The sequence below is a fragment of the Typopeltis vanoorti genome, chromosome 19 (assembly GCF_054136105.1).
Source record: "Typopeltis vanoorti isolate ZY-2024b chromosome 19, IOZ_Tvanoo_1.0, whole genome shotgun sequence".
NCBI classification, from domain to species: Eukaryota; Metazoa; Arthropoda; class Arachnida; order Uropygi; family Thelyphonidae; genus Typopeltis; species Typopeltis vanoorti.
Window position 1 is genome coordinate 40,063,545 of NC_143567.1, and position 25,438 is coordinate 40,088,982.

General features: G+C 34.9%; 1 protein-coding gene across 1 annotated transcript; it reads left to right on the forward strand.

Annotated features, from left to right (window-relative positions):
* Window positions 1–296: 296 nt before the first annotated feature.
* LOC150096018 (uncharacterized) lies at window positions 297–10,878 on the forward strand. Its single transcript, XM_090409595.1, has 6 exons — window positions 297–725; window positions 847–963; window positions 1,537–1,767; window positions 3,544–3,682; window positions 9,546–9,711; window positions 9,852–10,878. Exons 1-6 carry the CDS (start codon window positions 297–299, stop codon window positions 10,876–10,878), a joined length of 2,109 nt encoding a protein of 702 aa, XP_090265721.1.
* Window positions 10,879–25,438: the final 14,560 nt, after the last annotated feature.

A 25,438-nucleotide genomic window follows, 5' to 3' on the forward strand; every position in this document is an offset into this window, starting at 1 on the left:
AAATAGTTCCACTCACTTGTGAATTGTTACAGTGAGGCTAAAAAGTATGCACTATTATCGAAAACATTTGTAGGATGCTGTGTTTTGAAGATAAGTATAACCCGAGGATATTTTTTTAAAAAACATCGTAAATAAGCAATAAAATGGTCCCCGATATAAGGAAAATATACTTTCTAAATTCTAATTATTATAAAATTATCTTTTTACTTTTCCAGGTGGCGATGATTTTAACTCTTCTAATATCGACGTAGCTTGATTTATCTGATGGAATTTGTTTTTTTTTTTAAATTACAGCAATGTCTATTTTAAAGATAACCATCTCTGCGTTGTTTTTAATTTCTGTAATTCCATCTACGATCGAAGATACCAACAAGATAGTTTCTGGAGAGTCCGTATCTAATTTTGGACCAAGTTTCGATGTTGTTCCTGATCATTGTAACCACGATGTCATCGCACAGCGGGCGAATGCAACTGTTCGTTTTGGACTTCAACCTTCCGTATCGTTTGAAGTGGCTCTAGGAATGTTCGTGGCGGTGGGAATCCTAGCAGCATCCATAGCATTCGGTTTTCACACCTTACGAAGAGTTGTGTACCACGATGCCAACAACCTCGATACCGCTTTTGACGCTGGAGGAAAAGTGTCCATTGGACTGACAGCTACAACCATCGTGTCTCAGTGGACATGGAGTGCCACAATGCTTCAACCGGCTACAGTTGCTACAAAGGTAGTGTGGTTATCCTTTACTATTATACATTATATACATATATATTGCATGCTTTATCATTGCGTACTGATGAATGCCTTTAACGATTGTGGATCTGATATTTATGTTTTGTGTTTTTCAGTATGGAATTTGCGGGTCGTACTTTGACGCAGCGGGCGCTACGGTGCAGGTTCTTTTATTCTCTATTTTGTCCATACAATTAAAGATTCGTGCTCCTGGAGCCAAGACGTTTCTTCAGGTAGGTGCCTTTTGACTTAAAACATAATCAGAAAAATTAAATTTGTATACGAATTGGAGTAAAACGGTTTCGCCTACTCCCTATAAGGCAATTAATTTCGTTATCTAATTTATTATTATTTTTTTTTTTACGAATTAGCAACATAAGCAAGCATATGTTACCTTATGACGAGTCAATCATCCAAAAATTAAAACTATAAAGGTTATTTTATGTTGCAGGTGATTCGAGCAAGATTTGGCAAAGCGACCCATTTGGTTTTCTGTACCTTTGCTGTATTTACAAACGTGGCTGTGACTGCGATGCTAATACTAGCCACTTGTGCTGTCCTCAATAGTTTGGTGATCGGAATGAGTCAAGAAATGTCAGTGATTCTTCTCAGTGCAATCATCGGATGCTACACTCTGATTGGAGGATTGGGAGCGACTTTTTACGTCTCGTACTTCAATACTAGCATCATATTTATTATTTTATTGATCTTCTTGGTGGAGGTAGGCAAGCTCTTATTCGCCAATCTCTGTAAAAATTATCACTTTTTTTCTACTTCGAAATACTAATTCTTATTACCGTTCTTAGGTTTATTACAATCCGTATGATCATAAAGAAAACATCTTTGGCAGCTCCGACAGCGTGTTCAAGTATTTAAGTTGCATTCAAAGCCCGGAAGAGAACGCAGAAAGAAGCTACTTTACGTTTTTCTCATCTGGTTGTGTTTCTTATGGCATTATCAGCATCATTGGCAACTTTGGTGCAATAGTTTGCGATCAAGCCTATTGGCAAAGTAGTGTGGCAGCTAAACCTAAAGAGGTCGGTGAAGTATTCTGATTACTTAGTCAAATAGTATTCCTTTCAAATATAATTACTTTTTAACAGAATTCGGGATTTTTTGTCATTTTAAAATAACGCACTATAAATAAACCTTTGGTTTCGTAATGTAAGCTCCGAAATGCAAGGGTTCCGAGGCTTTAAGTTAGGTACATTCTAATATATATAATTAACCTTCTTGTGACAGTTCAGTTAAGGATTTTTACTCTGCTTAACAGCAGCCAGATAGCTTAAACTGCATTGCAGATCCTCGTCTAGCCCAGGCCAAAATTAAATGCTGAAACAAGTCCACAAATACCAAGCTGTATCCGGGTCATTGGTTAACAATGACCCGGATACCCAAAATAACCTCAATTTTTTTCCAATTTGCAGGCCTTAGATCACAGGACAACAGAACTAATGATTTGATTCCGATGACATTATTTGTATTTAATAAATCGGATTCTTGAGTAAAATGTATATGCATGCGAAAATAAGAATTAACTGATCGGAGTATGGAAGAAGACAATAACACTCATCGTTCTAATTTAATTTTCTTTAATTTTAATTTTAACTTTCTGATTAAATTTGAATTATAGGCTTAAGACTTCGGCAATCCAATACATAATGAAGTAATATTTGAGGCTGAAGAAGATAAGCGATTTGGAATAAAGAATTAATTAGATGATTTACCATATTATAAAAGTCACATATGATTATTTTCTGTACTTTATATAATAAATTATTTAAACAATAAATTATTTAATAGACAACTAAATAAAAAATATTATTTACGAATATTTTGCATAATCTCTAGATAAACACCTGCACTTCTAAGAGCAAGAGACGTAAGGTTCGATATTCCAGTCATCGACGTTTTTTTTTTTAAGCGGAACTAACTTATTCGATCTTTGGCACATGAGTAGAATTTTTTATTCCAAAAAGAAACTCCGAAATATCTACAACATAACAGACAGGACAACTGCGTACAGGAACACTGTAATACTAGTGAGGATTAGCGACACAATATGGAGTCGGTTGTCTGTGGATTTTGCCGATTTTCTCCCAGCAAGCAGTAGATGCTGCACTCAAATGTCAATTAAATTTTATATAATCCCTTACAAAAACAGTGATATGTAATCACGTGACTTTTTTACGGTCTATTTTCATTTTTGTATTACAGAGGGCAAAATGTAACAGACGTTTAAATATTCCTTAGTATCCATACTATTCAAAAACGTTCATAGCTTTGCATAACACGGTGAGTTAATGCAAAATCAACTACTGTTTACTTCACAGCTAACCCTATTGATATATTAAAAACCACGAACTGTTGAGCATGCGCAAAACACAGTACAATCTGCCACTGTCTGCCTTCAAGCAGAAATCACCAACAGAATCTTGAGTGTTAATTTCATTTATCACTAGATAGTAAATTTACCTAATACTTTAGATTAGCAAATTATTCTGTTAATAAGTGCATTTTTTATAAATTATTATTATTTGTGTTTAATGAAAACAATGATTAAACAAATGCCAAACCGATTTATAAAAACTGCATTGCACTCTCTCTTATAATCTTGTTATGTTATTCAATGATTATGATGCGCACTGCATACATAATGCCATTCTTTTTTTTTCCAGTATTAAAACATAATGTAAAATCTCAAGAAATTATTTAAGAAAGTTCTTGTTACAATTCATAAACAAACTAAAGAAAGGTAAATATAGACTACTTGTAACACAAGAGAAAAATGAAACACTCATTTAATTCTTTAGGGTGTCTGGGGATTCATTTTAGGTGGTCTCACGTGGTTTGCCATTCCATTTGCCTTATCAAGCACAATGGGATTAGCTTATCTGGGTCTCAGCAGTTTCCAGGGGAAGGAGCTTCTCTCCGAAGATGACGTTGATAGAGGTAATTTATTCTATTAATTACATTATATACAGCTTTCAATATTTTTCATTAAATTCATACATACATTTATATACAATTATATATGCAGACGTCGGTAATAATGTACATTTAAAGAAGCAAGGACGAAATCTAGTAAAGAAGTTTAAAAGAAATGAAAATAGGGAAGCAAAATGCATGGAAACGATCATGAATCATAGTCTGTTACTCTTGTTGCTATGACAGCAATTTCTCCGGTAACATATTAGCGTCAATAATGGTGCCACTCTGTTGCCATGGTAATAGATGAAGTTACGTTTATGTAGAAAAAGTAGTCCAATTTAAGTTTTAATAGTATTCTGTTGATACTTTATTATTAATGACCTCAAAAATATATTTGAAGATTTCTAGGGAAATTTTTTAACACTTTGTATATGCATCGCAGGGTGGTTGTGCACTGGTTGAACTAGTGAAGGCCACAAGATGATGGGGCGTTATACATGTTGGTAATGGTTATGTTCCCTATCGTGGTTGTTATCAGATGCACGCCGCCGACAATGTTGGTTGTAATGAGGTAGAAATCTTCTAGGGTACTATGTGCAAAGGTAGCAAGGCCATGTGCATGATGGTAAGTGGCTCCAGTGATAATGAAGCCAGGAATTTGACCCCTGAGGTGCAGCTGGTCCTCATCATTACAGTGAGTCTCTTGAAGAAGAACAACGTCGACATCGTTGTCATATAAAATCTTTGAGAGGTATTCACATTTTGCTTTACATATACCCTCAACGGTAGTTTGGCAAATTCGGACAACAGGTTCAATATTTCTAATCATTTTGCCCTTAAGAGAGCTAATTCGTGTGTTTGAGTTCGTGTGTGTTGTAACCAGGAGATCGAGAAGATAGTCAGGGTTTCCAAGTCGCTCTAGAATTGCACCATCGAAAAATAAAGAGGATAGCACACCAGAAAATAATTCGACAGAAATCTCAGAGAAACAGGAGCTAAAATAAAATGATGCCTTAGGTTTTTGTTGAAGAATTATTTTGTTGTTTTCAATCCTTACTTTGTTCTATTAATGAATCAAGGAAGGCAAGAAGTTACAAATAATTTGGATTTTTCTTGGAGTCGATAAGATGTTAATTTCATGTAAAAGAAAAAATTTCACATATTTCTTTGATGGTCGTTATCTTTGTTTTAAAATCTTGGTGCGATCATTTTTATTTCAGTTAGTGCCAGTTATGCATTCCGTGTTCAATAGAAGTGAAACGAACAGAGTTTGACTTGTATAATTTTCTGAATCTACTTAGTAAAAAGATGGAAAGATATAACTCCACTATCAAGAGTTCAGAAATTTATTCAGGTATTTCCATGAATACCGTAAATTATATTGTAAGAGCGAATGGTTTTAAATTGAACAGACTTATAATTCTAGGTAAACAGCTGTGAATATCACTATTGCATTTTGAAAATGGCGGACTGATACTTTTCGAAAGCACTAAAGGAGTTTGCACTGTTCACGTGGAGGGCATTTCACTGTTTATGACGACAAAGCGTCCCCTCTCTTGCATAGAAACTGTAAGAGACCTTCCGGGGCTTAAAGAATTGCATTTGATTAGTTTATGATGCGAAGAAATCTCCATAAAAACGAAGAAGGATTGCGAAAATCTTACAAAAGTTTTTCATCATCAAATTCCTGACATAATGCTCTCAGGCGGTGTAGAGGATAGTGTGACAGTACTGTAGGAAAAAATTATATCATTACTAACTTCCTATCAACAAATTTCCTCCAAATTAATCCATTACTTGAGAGCACTCCAGTATTGTCGTGTTTAAAATTCTGAGTCACTTCTGATATCAATTCATCTAGATATTGGTCTTCGGGGTCATCTTCCTGCCATCCTGACAAACAACAATTGCTCTTCTTCCTCTCCCTTTCCTCTCCCATTCTGTTTAAACGACCATACAACCTGAGATTAGCTCTGCTAACATATTCCTGGATGCTAACAATGTCAAGTTCTTTACTACCCTTATTTTTATTATAATTCTGCCATTGATGCCATCGGTTACTCCCCTAATTTTTATCAGAACAATCCTCATATCTGTGGTCTCTAGTCTTTGATCAACAGTTTGATTTCTAACCCAGCTCTCAGATCCATGAGTTAAAATTGGTTTGAACGCTGTGTTTTAATTTAGTGTTTTGACTAATTTCTCTCTTATTCCATATACATTTATTCAACTGATTTCCTACTATACCGGCTTTGCTAATTCTGAGATCTATTTCAATGGTTAATTTGCAATCTGCATTAAAACGTGTGCCTAAATAGCTGAAACGTTTTACTTGTTTTATAGGTTCTCCATTCAGGATGTAGTTGCAATGTTTCTGCATTTTGTCATCCTGTTTATCGCTAATTTTTGCAGTATATTTATTATAACAGTTATCCAATTTGGTCAGAGAATCTTGCAGACTTAAATTGGATTTATTTATATATACCACTCAGGTATGTATCACGTTCCTTCATAATGTGATTCATATAAATGATGAATAACGACAGAGATAATTTGCACCATTATCTCATACTTAATTTAACATCAAACCATCTTTCTGTGCTTCCTTCAATTTTAACTGCGTACTTACAACTCGAATAGAACTTGTATTGCTCGATATAATGTTCCATTTACACATAGAACTGTAGCATTTTGAAGAGCTTTTCTCTTGGCACCTTGTCATATGCCTTTCCCAGATCAACAAAACGTAGGGAGATTCCTCTGCAATTCTCACATTCAATTTTATTCCCTTATTTTATAGATGGGTACTATGAGAGTTCTACTCCAATCATTTGCAATTCGTCCCTCTGTCCAGGCCTTCTGAACTATGCAACGTTTATAACGTTTATACCTCCATAAAACGTTTATACCTCCATATTATACCACTGTAAAACGTTTATACCTCCTTACATGAGCATTTCTGGTCGAATAGCATCTACTCCTGCTGCCTTTCCACATTTCAGGCTCTTGATGGCTTTTCATTACTTCACATATGGACATGTACTTCTGATTGCACCTGTTTGGTGTTTTTTTACCACGGTGCTGTCATTGATTATTTCATTTAGCAGTCTTTCAAAGTAATTACTTCAGACATCTAAAATATCTTTATCTTCAGTTTTCACGCACCGTCATCGTCTCTGATTCCTTTTACAGCACTCTTTCCTCCATTCCTAAGCTTCTTCAACAGCCTCCAGAGTATTTTCCCACCTTCCTGATATTTATTTTGTATGTTCTTACCAAAGTCTTCCCATGACTTTTGTTTAGCTAGTTTTACTCAGTGTTTAGCTTTCTTACATTAGTCTTTGTATTCTCTAAGATCACAAGCTTACTTATTTTCGAGGAACTTTTGATATGTTTTCTTCTTTTCCTTCACTGTCTCTTTAACTTCCTATAACCACCATGGAGTTCTGGATTTTCTATCCTTACAGACAATCTCATTACACGCCTTCCTGGCTGACTCAATCAGAGCTTTCTTCAGGGCTTGCCACTGAATCTTCATGGTTTGGTTCTTGTTTTCAAACTCTGCTTACACACTTTTATTCTCCTTTTCAACATGATGTTCAATTTTATCCTACTAAAATACAAATGGTGATCACTTCCAATTTCACATCCTCGAGATACTCTTCTATTCTGAACATCACTATCAACAATAACATAGTCAATGAGAGTTTTCTTATTTCTTGCATCTTCTCTCCATGTGAATCTGTGCATATTTTTATGCTGAAACATGGTGTTAGTAATAATTAATCCATCTCCCAAAGAGAAATCTTGTAGGCAATTACTATTATTATTAGCTTTGCTTTTTTCTCCAAATTTTCCAATGTCTGGTCATAATTTCCTACTCTGCAATTTAGATCTCCAACAAGGACCATCTTTTCCTTTTCCGTTCTTTCAACTGCCTTTTCCAGAATTTTTTCCTACAAAAATTCCTCACAAGAATATTTTGGCTGCGGTATTTTTATAGAATACAAATTTTCACGAATGTATCGTATCTTGGATCAAAACTAGTTGTGATAACGGTATACTAATATACAATGCGAATTCTTTACCAGAATATTCTGTAGAAGGATTATAGCCAAAAGTTGTTAGTGTAAATGATGTTATCAGCGGTTGAGAGAGAGAGAGAGAGATTTAATCCTAACAGCAACCCTACTAGAAGGTGTTTCATTTTCTACATTCTCAATTGCATATAATGCATATATAGTACACTATTCACATAAGTTAAATTAACTTTTTTTTGCATTTGGTCAATATTTTACGGTATACAAATCTTAGCTATCTTAATAATAGATAAATAAATAAATTCTCTACAGCCCTTTATTCTCCAAAGGGATCTGCTTTTATCCTAACTAACTTTTTAAGAGGAGTGGACAGCCCAGCGATCCTCGATCCTTTCACCGTCGCGAATAGTGAGCCCAAACCATCAGTTAATCATCAGAGAGAGAGAGAGAGAGAGAGAGAGAGAGAGAGAGAGAGAGAGAGAGAGAAATAGTTACTCCATCTCGTGGCTCTAATACTTAACAATCATGCTATTGTCTATGTAAGTCAGGTTTTACTCAGTGTCAGGTTTTGGAATCCAAGTTTATGGCATTAAAAAAGAAACTTCTTGCTCATGACAAAGAGAGACTAGCCCAAGAACTGGCTGAAAAAATGTCTAGAAAAAGTTCCTCTTGTCGCCAACTAGAATCGAATCAATAACGGTCTTTCTGTGGCTGCCTAGCCTATAGAAGAAATCGCCATTTCTACAGTGCTACACAGGCAAATTTATTAATGATGTTACTCTACTAATAAATATATGTATATTTGGATATACGCGTCACATACTGTTATTCGATTATAATAAAAATAAGCTAACGCCTTTTATTCCCTTATAGGGAGTAGGCGAGGCCCTTTAAATCCTATCTTTCAATTCAATCTCCACTGGTAGCCAATTAGAGATAGCTGGCGTATATCTATCACTAATTATAGGCAACCACCGATGAAGAGACCGGAAAACAAGTGTTGCCATCCCTTGGTACCTAACCCTAACAGGATATGTTACTGTTTGAAATAATGTGGGTTCTACGGTCGATTTTCTTGCGTTTCCGGGAGAAAAAACCCGCTTTCCCGTGCCAGAGATGGACGAACTTGGGAACCGGTTGAAGAAAGGCTTAGAAAAATTTCCACCAGTCGGTGACTAGGCTAGAACTATAAATCTATCTTCGTGTGGCCTAGCGCAGAGGTTATCCAGTTTAATCTCAGTAATATTTTAAGCCAACAGTCAACAGTTACTATCTGCAAATTTAGGAGTTTAAGATTTCAAAGTACAGTAACAGTACACAATGGCATACATTAATGTATATTTTATTTCCAAATATGTGGTCTTCGACACACAAGTAGTCAGATTGCCTTTAAGCTCGTTCAATTCTAAAATTTTTTGCACGTAAACAGTACACTAATATGAAGGCTAGACAAACACATTATCCTATGATGGTACCAATATTACCATCTATGATCAAAGCTGTTATTTTAAATTAATTTTATTTTAGCTCCAATTAACCTCCTTTAAATGGCTGAAGTTTCGCTGAAAAAAATCCATGTTGTCACTATGGTGTCAATAAAGGTATGCAAACAATAAAGCTGCATATTCTTCATGTGCCTGGTTTATAAAGTAAGCCCTGTTCTTGATAACATGTTATAACGTATTCAAGTGGATTTAGGATTTTAACTTAATTATATCTCACGGAAACTGTTAGTTCTTTTAGTAGTAAGAAAAACTTGTTAAAAGTATTATTCTTTATATGAATATTTAGCAGGCTTAAAAGAAAATCGTCATCGGATCTACAAAGGTTTTTGTATTTTTCAGGATTAGCATCTCCACTTGTAGCCGAAGTGATTTTCGGAAAAACAGGGAATTATTCGATGATTATCTTGCTCATAATGGCCGTTATGTCAACAGGATCTGCTGAGGTTATTGCTGTGGCATCAATTATAATCTACGACATCTATCAGACTTACTTGGCACCTTTCAGGTGAGGTCATGTCCAAAGTTATATCATAAAAAGAACTGTTTATTCATTTCAAGTTCTGCTGATTGTAATTATTGAGCTATTTTTAATTTCTTCATATCCATAGTTTTAGAAATAATAATATATTCTTTTGTTTCTTAAAGGCCAGATATAAAGGACGGAGAATGTCTTTTATGCGGTAAACCATACACCGGAAACATTACTGACGCTCAGGTTTGCACATGCGCAAGTATGGCCTCTTGCAAGCAGTGTCAATGTGATACTATTAGAAGACAGAAATGTCGGCATCTGGTAAAACCTCCCTTCCAATGTTCGGTACATGGTGCATACAGGGAACATAGAGAATGCTTAAGGAGCTACAAAAATTGGTGCATCGTTTGGACCACCATTATAATCATTCCACTCTTTCTGTTCACTTACTCCATCAACTTAAACCTGTCGTGGACATATCTGTTTACTGGGGTAGTCATTGGATCCTGCGTTTTCCCCATCGTTTTCTGCATATTGTGGACCAGAGTAAATGGTAAAAGCATGATTGCCGGGGCTATAGGGGGCTGTATATGTGGGATAGTTTCGTGGTTAGGAACTGCTTCCACATATCCTCATGGATTATCCGATTTTATTCATAATAGTGGAAGAGAATTGCCTATGTTAGTTGGCAACGTTGTTTCTATGCTATGTGGTGGCGCTGTGTGCATTGTGGTAACTATGGTTACCGGAAAGAAAATGTCAGAAACAGAAGCCGAAAAGGAATGGGAGAAGACTAGAAATATTGACAATCCTTTAAATCCTTGGACTGAACTTTATAAGGAGGATTTTAACGTAGAAGTGAACTCAGTTTCCTTTAACAGTCTTTATAAGAAACCATCAATGAAAATGGTGGAAAAGATATTTAAAAGAGCTCGAATGACCTCGTACCTACTGGGAATAACTTCTGCACTAATTTTCGTTTTTGTCTGGCCTGGAATCATGTTAATCAATCGGGTATTAGATGCCCATGGATTTTTAATTTGGATTTCTGTGGCAACGATTTGGACTTGTGTAGCGGCTGCTTTCATTATCATCGTCCCTCTCGTACAAGAAGTGATAATTATCTGGAAGCAAATAAAAACCAGACAAGTAACTGAGAATAAAAATGGTCAACTGCAAAAGGAGAATAACTCACCATAATTTGGGCTTGAATTACGGTGTTAGAGGGAGCGGATAATTTTTGAGTGTGTGTGATCTTAGAAAAGATGAAGGATCCAAGAATATGCCAACAGAATTATTCTGGTGTTTTTCGAATATTTTCTTTGATGAAGACATCTTATTGGAAACAACTAGTCTCGTCGTGATGTTTCACATTTTTTTCTTTTGTATATAAATATTGTTTAAATAAATTATCACTATTAGATGAATATTACGTGTTCTATAAATACAGGTTAGTTTGACTCTTCAGAACAATCACCGAAGTGAAATTTACCATCTAGTTTTAAGTTTAGACTTTCCGATTTGCCATTTGAAGATACGCATTAACAAGCTGGTTGTATTATAAAAACAAACGTACATTTTGATACCAAAAATGGAATATTACGTTGATAAAGAAGATTATTCGTTTATAATAAACACCAAAGTGAAATAAATACGAACTTCGAAAGACCCAAAAAAGCTCCATTTAGCTTTCAACATCTAAGAGAAGAAGGGGTAATATCCGTCAGTCTTCAGAACACTGAGTCCATTAAATTATACAGGAAATCTGTTATTTTCATGCATTGGTTTTCATAGGTTTGTGAAAATAAACAAACAACTATACGCATTTTAAGTATCTGTGTTTTCATTTTATTCAAGAGTTCCATTTCATACTGGAAAAATGAATTATATCTCAATTTATATTTTCTGACATTCTGCGTGAAGTGAAAAAAAAGTCTACAGGGAACCATGATCATTGGTAACGACACATGAAAGGTCCTGTAGCTCTTCAACTTCACTTCAGGTGGGGATATCCAAAGCCGAAAATCAACTTTTACAGAAATTAAATAGTGATAAATCATCACTAAGATAACGACAGAGAAGATTGGATTGAAATGTACCAAAGATGCCAGTGTGTTTAACTGTTTTTTTTTTTTTTTTTGGATTTACGGCCAAAGAAACTATAGCTATAAAGCCAATTTATGATGTCTGTAAGCTACGTGTGTTCTACTGGCTAATTTGCCTGTGTTACTGGGTGAAAAACCTGTCAAACCTGTCGGCAGGATTCGAAAGTACGTCTTTTTGACCAAAGGGCATCGTCGATACACTGAGCTACGTTGGCTCATTTGGGACCCAACTATTATCATTTAAATTATGTCGAAATTGTACACAATGAAACTTCATGATGTTACTTCAGATGTTACTTCATCATTACATAATTTAAGTGATTTTTCCAAAAGGAATTTTTCCAAATGAATAGTTGCCAAAAAGATTATGGTCTTACCATGTGCGTTCCGTTGGTGGAACGTTTTCAAGCCACTTCAGAAGTCTAATAAGCTGGGCGGTGGTCTCACACCCGACGATGATCTTCATCTCCCACCTAATACCTACAATGCTAAAATCCTTTATCAGGGATTTTCAGTTGAAAGTGAGTTAGCCCGTCTCATATAAAGATGGAGGTTTTTCCTCTCCTGTAAACTTGGGTTTTTCTTCAGGCAAACCGGCCAGAACAGCATTGCAATTTGCAGATATAAGATGCTACGGGAATAAGGATTAAGCACAATATTTGTTGCTCAGTCTTTTAAACTATTAACATGAAACTTCGCATAACTGGGGAAGCCGCTTCATTGAGCCAAAATGTTTAAGTCCGGATGTGTCCAAATTAACCAGAATCTACTGTATTTGTTAAACATATTGGTAGTGTGCGTGTGAATTTTCCTTATTAATGTATTGAATAGTTAGGAATTCAACTTAAAAATGTCTACTTCTATATGGAGCCACATATTATTTGCAATGACTGCTTATCGTGGAAGGGTTTTGAATTTATACTAGCTATAAATTCAATGCTGCTTGGTTTAAGTTCAAGTAAATACAATTTTATGAATTCGACTGAAGAAAAGAGAAAGATACGTGTGCTGAAATCATAAAAGATGTCGTGTGTCGCAATAATTTGTTTATCATATTCATCGAGTCCACTTTCTTATAGAATGTTGTCGAATTCAGATGATTCTCTGTAAATTTTGTACAACGCGTTTCACTTTCTTATCAGCTGATTATCATTTTATTTACTCATCAACCAATGAGAGGATATTTTCTTCAGTGAGGAAGGATAGATGAATATAGCATGGAACTGAAGAAAAACTTATGCGTTATTCGTTTCAGTTTTTTATTACAATCTTTAGTTTACCATGCTGGTTGGGTAACTTGTAATTACCATAGTTTTTCTGCGATAAATTTTTGACCATCGCATCTGTTACAGAAGAAAAGAGAGGTCGAATTGGGATTTTTGCATTAGTGCCGAAGCAACTATGGTTATTCCAGGTTTACCTGTCTTGCAAAAGGAGTAAAAACCATTCCCGACAGAAACATTCTTTTTAAAGCCATTATGGAGACCAAGAAATTTACCTCCCGTATCTATTTATTTTTGACAACAGCACACGGTGAGTTGAGTAAATATAAAACACCAATTGAATGATCTGAGGAAACTATCAATACGTGGAAGTTGGAGAACTAGTCATTACCAACAATGCTTCGCCACAAACTCATTAGGTTTGCCATTGTATCAAGCCAAACTGGAAGTTAAATACTTGCAGAACTCTGAACAAATCTAATCTTGTACTTTACAACGTCCAATCATTCCCAAAACGTTTTACTTTAAATCTTAAAGACTTTTCTTCAATCGAAGCAGGTCAGGACGGCTACGAATCATGCCATACAAGAGACTCGTTTAGTTATAACTCTATAAATGCAGAAGGGCTAGAAAAAAAAGTGTTTATAATTAAACTATGAGTAATATGGACGGAGTGTCCAAAACGTTCATGAATTGGTTTCATCGAGACTCGATTGTGTTGTCTACTTTATTATACAAAACACTTAACATACAACAACAAAAACATCGACGCCACTTCCTATCTTACTGTAGAGTGTTCTTGCATCCTCGGCACTGGTTAAAGGTTTCTATCGCGGGGAGAAATAAGTTCATCTTCTAATGGTGATGATGGTGGTGACCGTCATGATGGTGATGACCATCGTCGTGGTGTCCAGCATGGTTGTATTCCCAGTAGTGCTCGCCGTGACCTCCGTGTTTATCACCCCAGCGTACTTTGGTGCGGAAGTGAGGGCCTTCTCGATGTTCGTGGCGTTCCCTGAAGTGATGGGGATTTCCTTTACGGTAACCGAATTCGTAATGTTCCTTAGCGGGCACCTTGGCGTACCTAGACGGGGAAATGACAGTTTACTTTGGTTAGTTCCTTCAAAGAATGTTAACAGAGTTCATTTTAGTGAATGTTATTAATCATTGGATTAAAACATCATAATAATTTTAAAAGAATGCGATGAACTCTTATATCAAAATTCCATTATCGTTCGTTTCTTCCCCAGACACTTTGTTATCTAGTGTTTATAACACTGCCTAGAAATATCAACGCTAGTAGGTTTCCTCAGGGGGAAAAACGAGAAAGTAATCTGAATCCAGATGGCATGAAGGTGAGAGACTAGAGCTTTGTGTGTGTGTTGAACAGACAAACAGCATGAGCTGAGGAATCGTTGATGCGAGGGGACGAAATCTGCATTCATCACTTTGGTCCCTTTAGAAAACAACTTCCCTTATCCCAACGACAACCATTATGATCTCGTTGGATAACAGTTTAAAATGCATTCCTGATGCTTCAAGTTCAAATTTTGTCTTGGATGTCAGAAAATTGTAGATGGACTTTTCATCTGAAAGTGAATTAGATGACTTCACACGGATTTAGAAGTTTTTTTACTCGTGGAAACTCGGTTTTTTACTTCCTCAAAACAGACAAATCTATCAGAGAATACACCCAATTAATAAACATAATACAAATGTGACCTTAAGAAATGAGTTACCTTGACTATAAGGTGTATATACCACGTAAATCAAATTGACCAACGTAGTAAAGTAAAGAATGCGATGAACTCTTATATCAAAATTCCATTATCGTTCGTTTCTTCCCCAGACACTTTGTTATCTAGTGTTTATAACACTGCCTAGAAATATCAACGCTAGTAGGTTTCCTCAGGGGGAAAAACGAGAAAGTAATCTGAATCCAGATGGCATGAAGGTGAGAGACTAGAGCTTTGTGTGTGTGTTGAACAGACAAACAGCGTGAGCTGAGGAATCGTTGATGCGAGGGGACGAAATCTGCATTCATCACTTTGGTCCCTTTAGAAAACAACTTCCCTTATCCCAACGACAACCATTATAATCTCGTTTGATAACGGTTTAAAATGCATTCCTGATGCTTCAAGTTCAAATTTTGTCTTGGATGTCAGAAAATTGTAGATGGACTTTTCATCTGAAAGTGAATTAGATGACTTCACACGGATTTAGAAGTTTTTTTTACTCATGGAAACTCGGTTTTTTACTTCCTCAAAACAGACAAATCTATCAGAGAATACACCCAATTAATAAACATAATACAAATGTGACCTTAAGAGATTAGTTACCTTGACTATAAGGTGTATATACCACGTAAATCAAATTGACCAACGTAATAAATAACTAACCATCCTTAATCCTAAAAAGAGAAACACCAAATGCCTGTACCCTTTCCTTTGATTCTGGAAATGTTTACAGGATTTCAAAAGGTCTCTGAAAACGACAGCATTTTAATTTCGCCAACTCTTCACAATTTCATATTCTATTTCTAAAATCGTTTAACAATAAATAGTCCAAAATTTAAACATTTACATGAAAAAAACTACAAGGTATGATAACGATACTCAACAGACCAACTCATAATGAAGCAATACAACAATATGTATCAGCAAAAATTTGTTTTGCTAAGTGCCCTTAGGGACAATTCGGTACCTCTCTCTGGTTAGCATTCCACACTTTTATGCTGAAATCTTTGAAGGATCGGGAATTACAACAATGAAAAATGTTCAGTCGTAACTTCACCTCCTGATGTTCCTCTAGCGTTTTCGGGCCACCGCCCACTTTGCAAGACATAAATTTTGTAACCCCCCCCCCCCCATTATAACAGTTTGAATAAAACTATATTTCAAATATTTCAGACGGAATAAAACCATATTTCAAATACTCAATACTGTACTGTCGACATTTCTTCTTATATTCAGACATAATGAAGTAATAAAATTTGCAAAAATATTCACAAAATAAAAGATTTAATTTACACTTTGTATGACTGCACTTATCTATCACACTTTCGACTGATGATTGTTAGCAAAGCACACAAAAAATAATGAAACTTATTCCTAAACCACTGGTATTTATAGATTTGAAATCTAGCCCGAATCGACTTGCATGCATTGACTTGTTTGCGATACCTACTCGTGCTTTGAACAAGTCACTGCAAGCACCCATATTCCTGTCAAAACATGCTGAATTGGGTGAATTACCTACGTAATAGTTGACCGACATACTACTAGTTAAGACTCGTCTGCTGCGTGGATAGACTAAAGCTTGTGTGGCACGATCAATTATTACAATAGAAAAGTATATAAAAAATAGAAGTTAAAATATCCTGTACGACACGTTCAATTTTTTATTTTGCACGCAAGCGCATTTTGTTCGTCCAACCACGACATTGTCCGAATAATTATAAATAAGAATTAATAAATAAAATAATTACACAAGATGTGAGCAACAAATCTACAAAACATAACCATAGAAAACAGTATAATAAGTTTCGAATAATATTTGCTTTGTTTTTTCCCTCTAGTTAGCAATATAAGTTAGTACTAACTAGGCTAACTAAAATTTACGATTTTATTTCTTTCTTGCCATTATTATTTTTACTCGTAATATTAAATTATATAAAATTGGGTTTATTTTTGTACAAATCAATTAGAAAAGTGGTTTTATATATTTTATATATATTTTGAAATGAAATATAACGAATATATTTGCTACTGTAAACATAACCTATTATACACACATATATACATGCTCTATTTTCTCATGGACATAGAAAATTGATCTATTTCTATCTGACATGGTAAATTTTCAAATGATTAAATAATTGAAATAGAAAATTGATAAAAAAATCGTAAACTTAAAGAATACAGATGCTGCGTATCTACAGTTGACTCCCATTAAGTTTATTAGAACAAGACTGACGTATGGAAATTTAAAATAATTTGCACGTGTGGAATCAGTAATCTATTGTATATTACATTTTCAATATTGAACTGTGGCAATGATTACTACAGAAAATTGACTTACTGGAAGTGTTCGCTGTGATGATCGTGATGATGGCCCGATTCGGCATCTTTCAAATCAGCAGCTCTTTCATGACCACTTTCGACTACTTGATGATCTTTACTGTTCGGAGCTTGCTGTTGGGAACCAGCAGCTGCAGCAACAGCCACCAATGTAGCCAGCAGGAGGTACTAATCAAGAAAATATTAACAAAATTCATTTGGGAATTATGATTTCTTTTCATACTTTTAAATTTTATAAATCTAGGAGAGTTGTTATAAATCAAGATTTTAATAAATATCAGAGGGATATTTTACATGATTCTCTAGGCTAGAATAAGTGTAGGATTTGTTATTAGTTATTTCCTAAGCTATTATTGCTTTATGTACTTGGAATATTCTATATTCTCATTCACTCACTAGTTTTATAAAAACCACCGACATTTTATGCACAAAGACTGCAAATGGCTTTCTAATCCACTGTTCACAGATGGCGCCACCAGTCAAAATGGAGATTACAAGTTTTTAACCTACTTTCCACTCGCACAGATAAAAATACCATTGATAAAAGAGTGTTATGAACGATGATAGCCTGCATATTTCTCTATAGATTTTGTTATACATTTCCATTGTTATACATTGCCATAATAGCAAAAATTGGCTGTTATAACAAAATCATTCTGTCCATTGAATATAGGATCATTATTACGAACAAAAAATCGTTTTTATAAATTAAAAGACAAGGAGTACGTTGTTTAGTGCAGTTGAATATAAAATAAAGACACTGAGCATACGTCAATCCGCCAAGAATTACAATCAGTAACAATAACAAAGGCAGAATGGAGTATCACTTTCGAGAGCTAATAACTAACTTCTTCTGATCAGATCCACTTCCTGTAATGTTGAAAAGCCTGTTTAGTATTCAATCCATTGATCAATCTGCTTTTCATTAGTTGTAGCGTTTGTCCGAGCAACATGAAAAGCTTTTCATATACAGATAATTCATTCTTCACCAACAGCCACCGACAGACCACGTAGTAGTTATTAATAAATACAGTTCACATATAACGTTCAATGCAAAGTTTAATTAGTAATCAAAACTCGTCCAAAAATGGGCTGTTTTGCTAATTACTTGGAAAAGAGAACTTGAATTCAAATCTAATCAACAATGGCTACGTCAGCAGCTTCCTGATTGGTCTGTTGGATTTCGAATAATATATTATTCACTATATTTTTTATTGACAGCAGGAATTGAAATATTTTATTTATTTATTTACTGTAGATAAGGTACGCATCTCGCAAACGTTTTGTCTGTTCTGAAATACAAGTAAGGAAGCTCAGAATAGTACCAACACGTGGATATTAAGATCTCTTATGAGTTTAGAAACAAGAAGGGACCTGCATAAGAAGAAACAAGATAATCGGAAATGTATAACAGAGCCACGCACATCCGTATGTAAAAAATAAAAAATAAAAAATAAAAATTCCAGATAGTTCTGAAAACACTTAGGCATTTGAAAATGAACTCTTTTTGCTGGGAAACGGAGGTCAATTTTCTTTTATATCCAGCAAAGTAGCCTGCTTATTTTCACTACCGTCAACTGCAAACATTGCACTTCTGAATAATAACGAATTTTGAAAAGATCGCTAAAATTATAATGCAAGAAATTTTAGGATTGCAGCATTGCGTGGTGCCAATTCCACTTGGGCCAAGAATGGTTCTACCAGATTAAAGGAAATAAGCTTTCTGGAAAAAAGAATTAGTAAATTTTATCAAAGAAGATCTTTCTCCTATTCCAACGATAATCTACAATAGTGGACCATACATTAGTAAGCCTAATTGCAATAACGATGATACTGGATTCAAAATAATGTCCAAAACAAATCTAGAAGAGAGTACTAAAAGTACCCAATCAGTCAATCAAAGCTACGATATACATAAAACTTATTGACTTATTAAAGAGTTTAAAATATCAGATCCCATTCGGGGATCAAAGGTGGTAAAAATCACCACCAAAGTTTTGTGGGAGGAAAACCAATGAGTCAACTTCCTCGCGGTGTGTCCTGAGTAAACCCTAATAGACTTTATTATGTTATTCCCGAGAATTTCGCTAATTCTTGTTTTTTTTTCGACTAAATTAGCTCCAAACGTGTTTCGGTTGGTAGTGGAGAGGTTAAGCCTACATGAGAAAGTCGAAAAAACCTTTTTGTCCGAACTGTGTTCACTTTTATCATAAAAGACAACACTGATTCTTCTTTTTCTAAATTATACTTAATTTAATCACTAGACGTTAAGCCCTAAAGGTTCTAAACCTGTTTGACAACATCTCATTTGCATCAAGAAACAATACAAATATACACACAAACATTAACATTTTATAAGATATCCCACACCTCACAATTCCGAGTTAATATTGTTCCTCAGTCGTGATAATACCCATTATTTTTCTCTGAAGGTCACTTTCGGATTCTGAAGATTAAAAACAACAATAATGATTGCTTTTTCTTTTTTTTTTTGAAACACAAAAGTACTGATTTGCTATTGCCTATTGCTGCTTACCTGATAACGCATATTCATGTTGGGCGAGAAACCTGAACACCAACACGTGGATGTCAATCGATTTCTTATATACCGACGAGAAATTTTCAACTGTCAATGACTGAACCAGTTTGTGAGATCAGAAGGAGCCATCTCAATCTCATCTGGGTCGTTTCTGTTGATGTCAGGTACCACGAAAAAGTGTGCAAAAACGAAGAGGAGCTTACTGCAAGGTACGAAGGAATCAGCACGGAAGGTGATAAAGTAGTAGCGAGGGAGGAAAGGAGAGAAAAAAGAGGAGTAGGAGGAGTAGAGGAATCGTTGCTAATGTTGAAACTTGACCAGAAATTGCAAAAGGAAGTTCCGCTAGCAAGAAATAGTATTGTCGGTTGTCGGCATTCATGGTCCACTGGAGATCGTTGAGTCTGCTAAAGCGTGAAATACTTGGTGTGAAAGCATGTTAAAAATAGCCTTGGAAAAATCAAATGCTTTCTCTTGTTTGGGATTTTGTTATCTTAAACTATCCAGGTGGGTGTTGAAACACATCGTTAGCAATGCCAGTCTTAGGCGATTTCCCTTTTACATTTGGTGATATCTCTGTGAGACTTTAATTGTACGTTTTTACTATTCTTAAATGAAATGACAAATAAATATTTTAAATAGATACTTAAAATTCCTCGTTTGCTAAAACTGTAACTTGCCTTACTCAATAAAAGGTGTGGTGAATAATATTTTATGTGAAATTCGATCGACCGAAGAGGGAGCTACTATCGTAGTCATTGTTATATAAAGAGATTACCACGCAGACGCTCAAGGGGCATAATACATAAAAATATGGCGCAGAAAGTGTGTAGTAGTTTTGCATTTAAAAGATATTGGCTTTACAATTTGTTGCTTGTAGAATAACCTACAACACTCAAATGTCGTTTCGGTGTTGCATAAAATACTAACTGTTGCATAAAATAGTTTTACGCATCGCTAGTGGAAAAATAGGCTTCGATATGCTGTGGAAAGCAGGATAAATATATATTTAATTGTCAAATTCAAATAATTTACAGCTAGTAGAATACAATTCGCTGAAATAGTACAAATCTGAGCTTAGATAAACATAATTAAAAATCTGCACATTTTCCTGAGGCAAATTTCTTCACATTATAAGCGTTAATAGTATGATAGTTTGGTTTCAATCGTATAAAAAAGGTGCACAAGAATTACAATTATTGAACCAATTAGAACATCGTCAAATTTTCTATATATGTTGTCGTTATCCACGTCTTATAACAACAGACAAACACCTTTAAAATCATTTCTGAAAAACTTAACCTAGTTTTTAAACATAGTTTAAAAATTCATAGATTGATTGCCATCAGTCCAAGAAAAGAAATAATAATAATTATTACTTATTATTATTTTTTGATAAAATCAAAATATGAATAAAAAGAATTAGAGAAACTTCAAAAACTTAAAAAAAATAAAACGGACAAGTCTACAGTACGGAAATTAATGCCTCTATACTGCAGTTGGAAGCCAGTATAGTGTGCGGGTCGAAAACGATTAGTTCAGATCTCGTCACAACATAAGGAACATTGATAAGTCTGGTTTGATACCGAAAAGAAATGATTGTTCTTTCCGTAAAACAGGCAAGCCAGTCTCGGAACACATGATTAACACGCAAGACCCATTCAATGGGTGGAGTATGTATGGCCAATTGCGGTTGGTCTAAGAACATCATGACGTGTCTAATAATAATAATAATACTAACACACACACACACACACACACACACACACACACACACACACACACACACACACACACACACACACACACACACACACACACACACACACACACACCCTTCGGATATCTGTTAAGTATTTTAGACGCCATGGAATCCCAAGAAAGTATTATGGTTCTGTTCGGATTGATTCATTCAATCCAATACCTTTGGAGGGTAACGGATGGCACTGCTGTAGCTAATGAAGTTCTAACTGAGGCTCGGCTATTGCTGTTACCTTCCTGCCATGATCAGAGCTTTAATAGCTCAATAACACCTTATCCCTACACTGTGCTCTACAGATAACGGGGAAGATGAAAAGCATTCTTGCTTCGCCCCTTTAAGCCAGTCCTTATAAGGACTATAAGAAAGTATTATCTAAATAACAACATTAATATAATAATATTACAAGAAAATAGTCAATGCTTCATGTGGAGTAGAGCGTTACAGGTTCGACACAAATATCAAAGCCAGAAGGCCTTTAACGTTGTAGAAAGTTTGAAATTTCGCCGAAAAATAATTATTTAAAAAAAACTTTAGTAAACAACAAACGTAGAAGAATTCACAGAGTTTATGGAAACAAAATAAACAATAAATCACACTCACCATAATGAAACAAAGCACAAACACCGGATTTTTCTCTCAAGTCATAAAAATATCAGGAGGGAAAGTTCAAAATCCCGAATCACAGTAGATTCATTTTCTTTTTTCAGTGAGACCTTCTAAGAACTGAGGGATTCATTAGTACATAGTGCGGCTGGTAATTAGACACTAGAGTAACTGTTTCCATGGTAGCTGTGCGTCACTTTAGATACAAAAAGAAGTTAACTGCGTCCTTCTCTTAAATATGCCATCGTCTAAGGCAATGTCCTATTAGAGGATCGAACAGTAGACTTTGAAAATGCAAGTTTAGGCTTAATTTGACCTCCTATTTCTTACATAAATTTCAGTGTTTCCTTGTGGTAGTTCGCTGACTCCAGTTTTGTCTTCTACTCAATGTTCAAATCTTCCATCTGTCTCTCTCTTTTTCTAGATTGTCCATTGCTTTTAAAACAAGCACTAAAACTACGGGGTCATGTTTGTTCCCTTAATACTGTTGTAGATTCGCTCTGTTAGGCTTCAAGTTACGGAATTAATTCTATTACTCGAGAACGAAATTGAACTCCTTATTTGTATCAGGAAGTTAATTGTTAAAATAAGAGAGAGTTCGGTTCTCGTCAACTTGAACAAAAAAGAAAAAAGGGAGGAGATTGACATAAAAAATGGTGATTGTAAGTGCAGTGTATTGTGTGTACGTTTGTTTGACTACGGTCGACTAATGGGTCATTGGTTTCGGTCGTAGGATTCGTGTCAGGCATATTTAATGAAGTGTTTCAGGTTCGCGGATAGTTAAGTAAGCTCACGTGAGATTTTTGTTTCCTTTCTTTCTTTTAAGGACTATTTTAAGTGTACTAGAGGGGAGAAATACCGTGTCGGTAGAATTATGAAAGTGTTGTGAAAGGACGATTTCGATTTAAAAAATAACGTGAGACATTTTAATGGTGCAGTCAACAATAAACCGATGAACAGAACGAGTTACTGTGGCTGTTCATGCTGTGAAAGAATGCAAAGAACAAAAATGGGGATTTAAAAAAAAAAAGGCAGAGCTCGTTAAAGAAAAACAGTTGATGAATCCATAGTTTTCTTATTTAGTGTACAATGGCTTATCAATTTAAAATTCCTTTTTGTTTTTCAAAAGTTTTTTATTATCATAACCACTCACTGACACGTAGAAGAATACCTATGCTTGCGAAACTCATCAAAATTGTGCGGAAATGCATGTAAATTTGAAGCCAGGAAATATATTATTTCATGGAATAAAATGCACATCCTGTGCGCCTTATTTGTGATTCCACACTGATCACTTATTAAGGTAAAGGTTTGTTGTTAAAATAATTAACTTAACTTCCTGAAAAAAAAAAGAATAAAAAAAACTGTCGTAATATGCTACGGCTGTGAAAAATAGAAACAAATCAGTACTCACGTGCTTTCACAATACAAGAATAAATTTATTATCTCTGCGTGTAAAGCTTTTTTATTTTTAATGTTACTCCCATCCACGAAAGTTTGGAAACGTAAATTATATTCATATAACGAAATTGATCTCTATTCCAAGGACAATTACAAACATCCATGCCCATATAGGATTCGAACCCTGTTGATTGGAGAGCAAGTAAAAATTGTTGCCAATTTTTTATTATTTTTCTTTCTATTTTTTTCTATTTATTATTACTTTATTATTTTTGTCATTTATCTGAAGTTTTTTATTTACTGTTTGCTTCATATGTTATTGGATTTGACCTTCTATTTCATTTTATATGGTTATTGGATCACTGTCTCTTCTCATCCTGCAGAAAATTATTAGTCTGACTGCCCATTGTAATGTTAATGGAAAATTTATAATAATTTATCATTTGGAAGAAACAAAAAATCGAATTCGAAGACGAGATAACTAAATATGTCATAAAAATAAGAATTTATGCCTAATTTTTTATTTTTTTAAAATAATTGAAAAATCAACTGCATGCACTAAATGATTTCCAATATCATGCATCCAGACTGCGTAGCAGTTTAAAAAACTGTTTATCTTTTAAGCTGATAATAGTGTAGTCAACAGAACGCTTTCGTGTTATTTTCCTTGACATTCTCAAGTTTTTATGACCTTCTTTCTCCTGTAGATTAGTAAATTTTTAAATAACAACATATTTAGGATTATATTTATCACTGAACAATTGCCTCTTCCAAACTGATCCCCTTAGGCAGTTGGTTTTTTTCGTCTCTAGCACGAAAAAAACATTTCTAAGTCATTAACAGTCATCAATTGCACGGTACCACTTACGAGGTCTGTTCCAAAAGGGAGGTACGAAAGGCTAAGTGTGGCATTACATTTGTTACTAGTAAAATTCAACTGTTTGCTCTCGAACGTCAGTATACGTTTTACGTGCAACATACGCCCAGTTGAGGTATTTGTATAAAAACACCAATGAATTGAGCACCAGACAAAGTAATCCTGGTCCTCATCACCATTGTATTAACACCAACAACAAGTTTAGTTATATTACACCCCATTTACATCACTAGAATCGCTGTTGATATATCAGGATGTGTTACGCAGTAGCAGATTATGGTCACAGCATAATCTTTTCCGTTTTTTTCCCCTTTCTTCTGACAGTGTATTGCAATGAATTGCAATAACCTACTCTACTGATTATCCCAGTTCTACAAAGGAAGTTCTCGGGTATTTCAAAGGATCTTTGCCATAATTTGTTGCGCTCAAACAGCTGTTTTGAGTTTTTTTTTCTTCAATTAGAAGGAGCTTGGATGATTCCGTATTACGAAATCTGCTTCTGTCTCGGATTGCCATGATGGAATCGGATCTCACTAGTAACGAAAGGTTTATACACAAATGCACGATTTGTTATCTTGCACAGGATTAGGTACTCTAACTACACACTCCTACCCACGAATTTGTGGTTTTCATCCTACAGATTAGTTTTAGACGTTGTGTTGTCACCTGACGTGGATGAACATGGAGAGCGAGAAAGAGAGTAGTTCCGAATTAACGCATCCACAGTCTGCCGTTTTGAAAACGAAGATGGATTCTAATTTCTCAGCAGTTTGCAAATAGAAGACGGAAATGCGATCCACTAGGTCAACCAAGATGCCGTGTTGCAATAAGTAGTATGTCATCTACGAAAATTACTTCCTTAATATTCTTTCTAACAAGTTTTTAATATAAACCATGTTTCTTCATAATGAAATTTGGTATTTGGGATCTCCATTAAGGTTATCAAATGGTTTCGATTTAAATTGAGGCATTTGTGGCAGAAAAATCTGCCGAAATAAAATCGCTTTTTTTCAATGTACTCTTACACACAAAAGGCTATAAACCTATCACAGCATCGTGGATATGCTAAGGAATTTTTATTTTTTAATTTCATGTGATTTAATTTATTTTTTGTTTTCTGTTGATTTTTTTACGTGAACTGGAAACCCTGCTGTAGAGACCTAGCATGATGAAA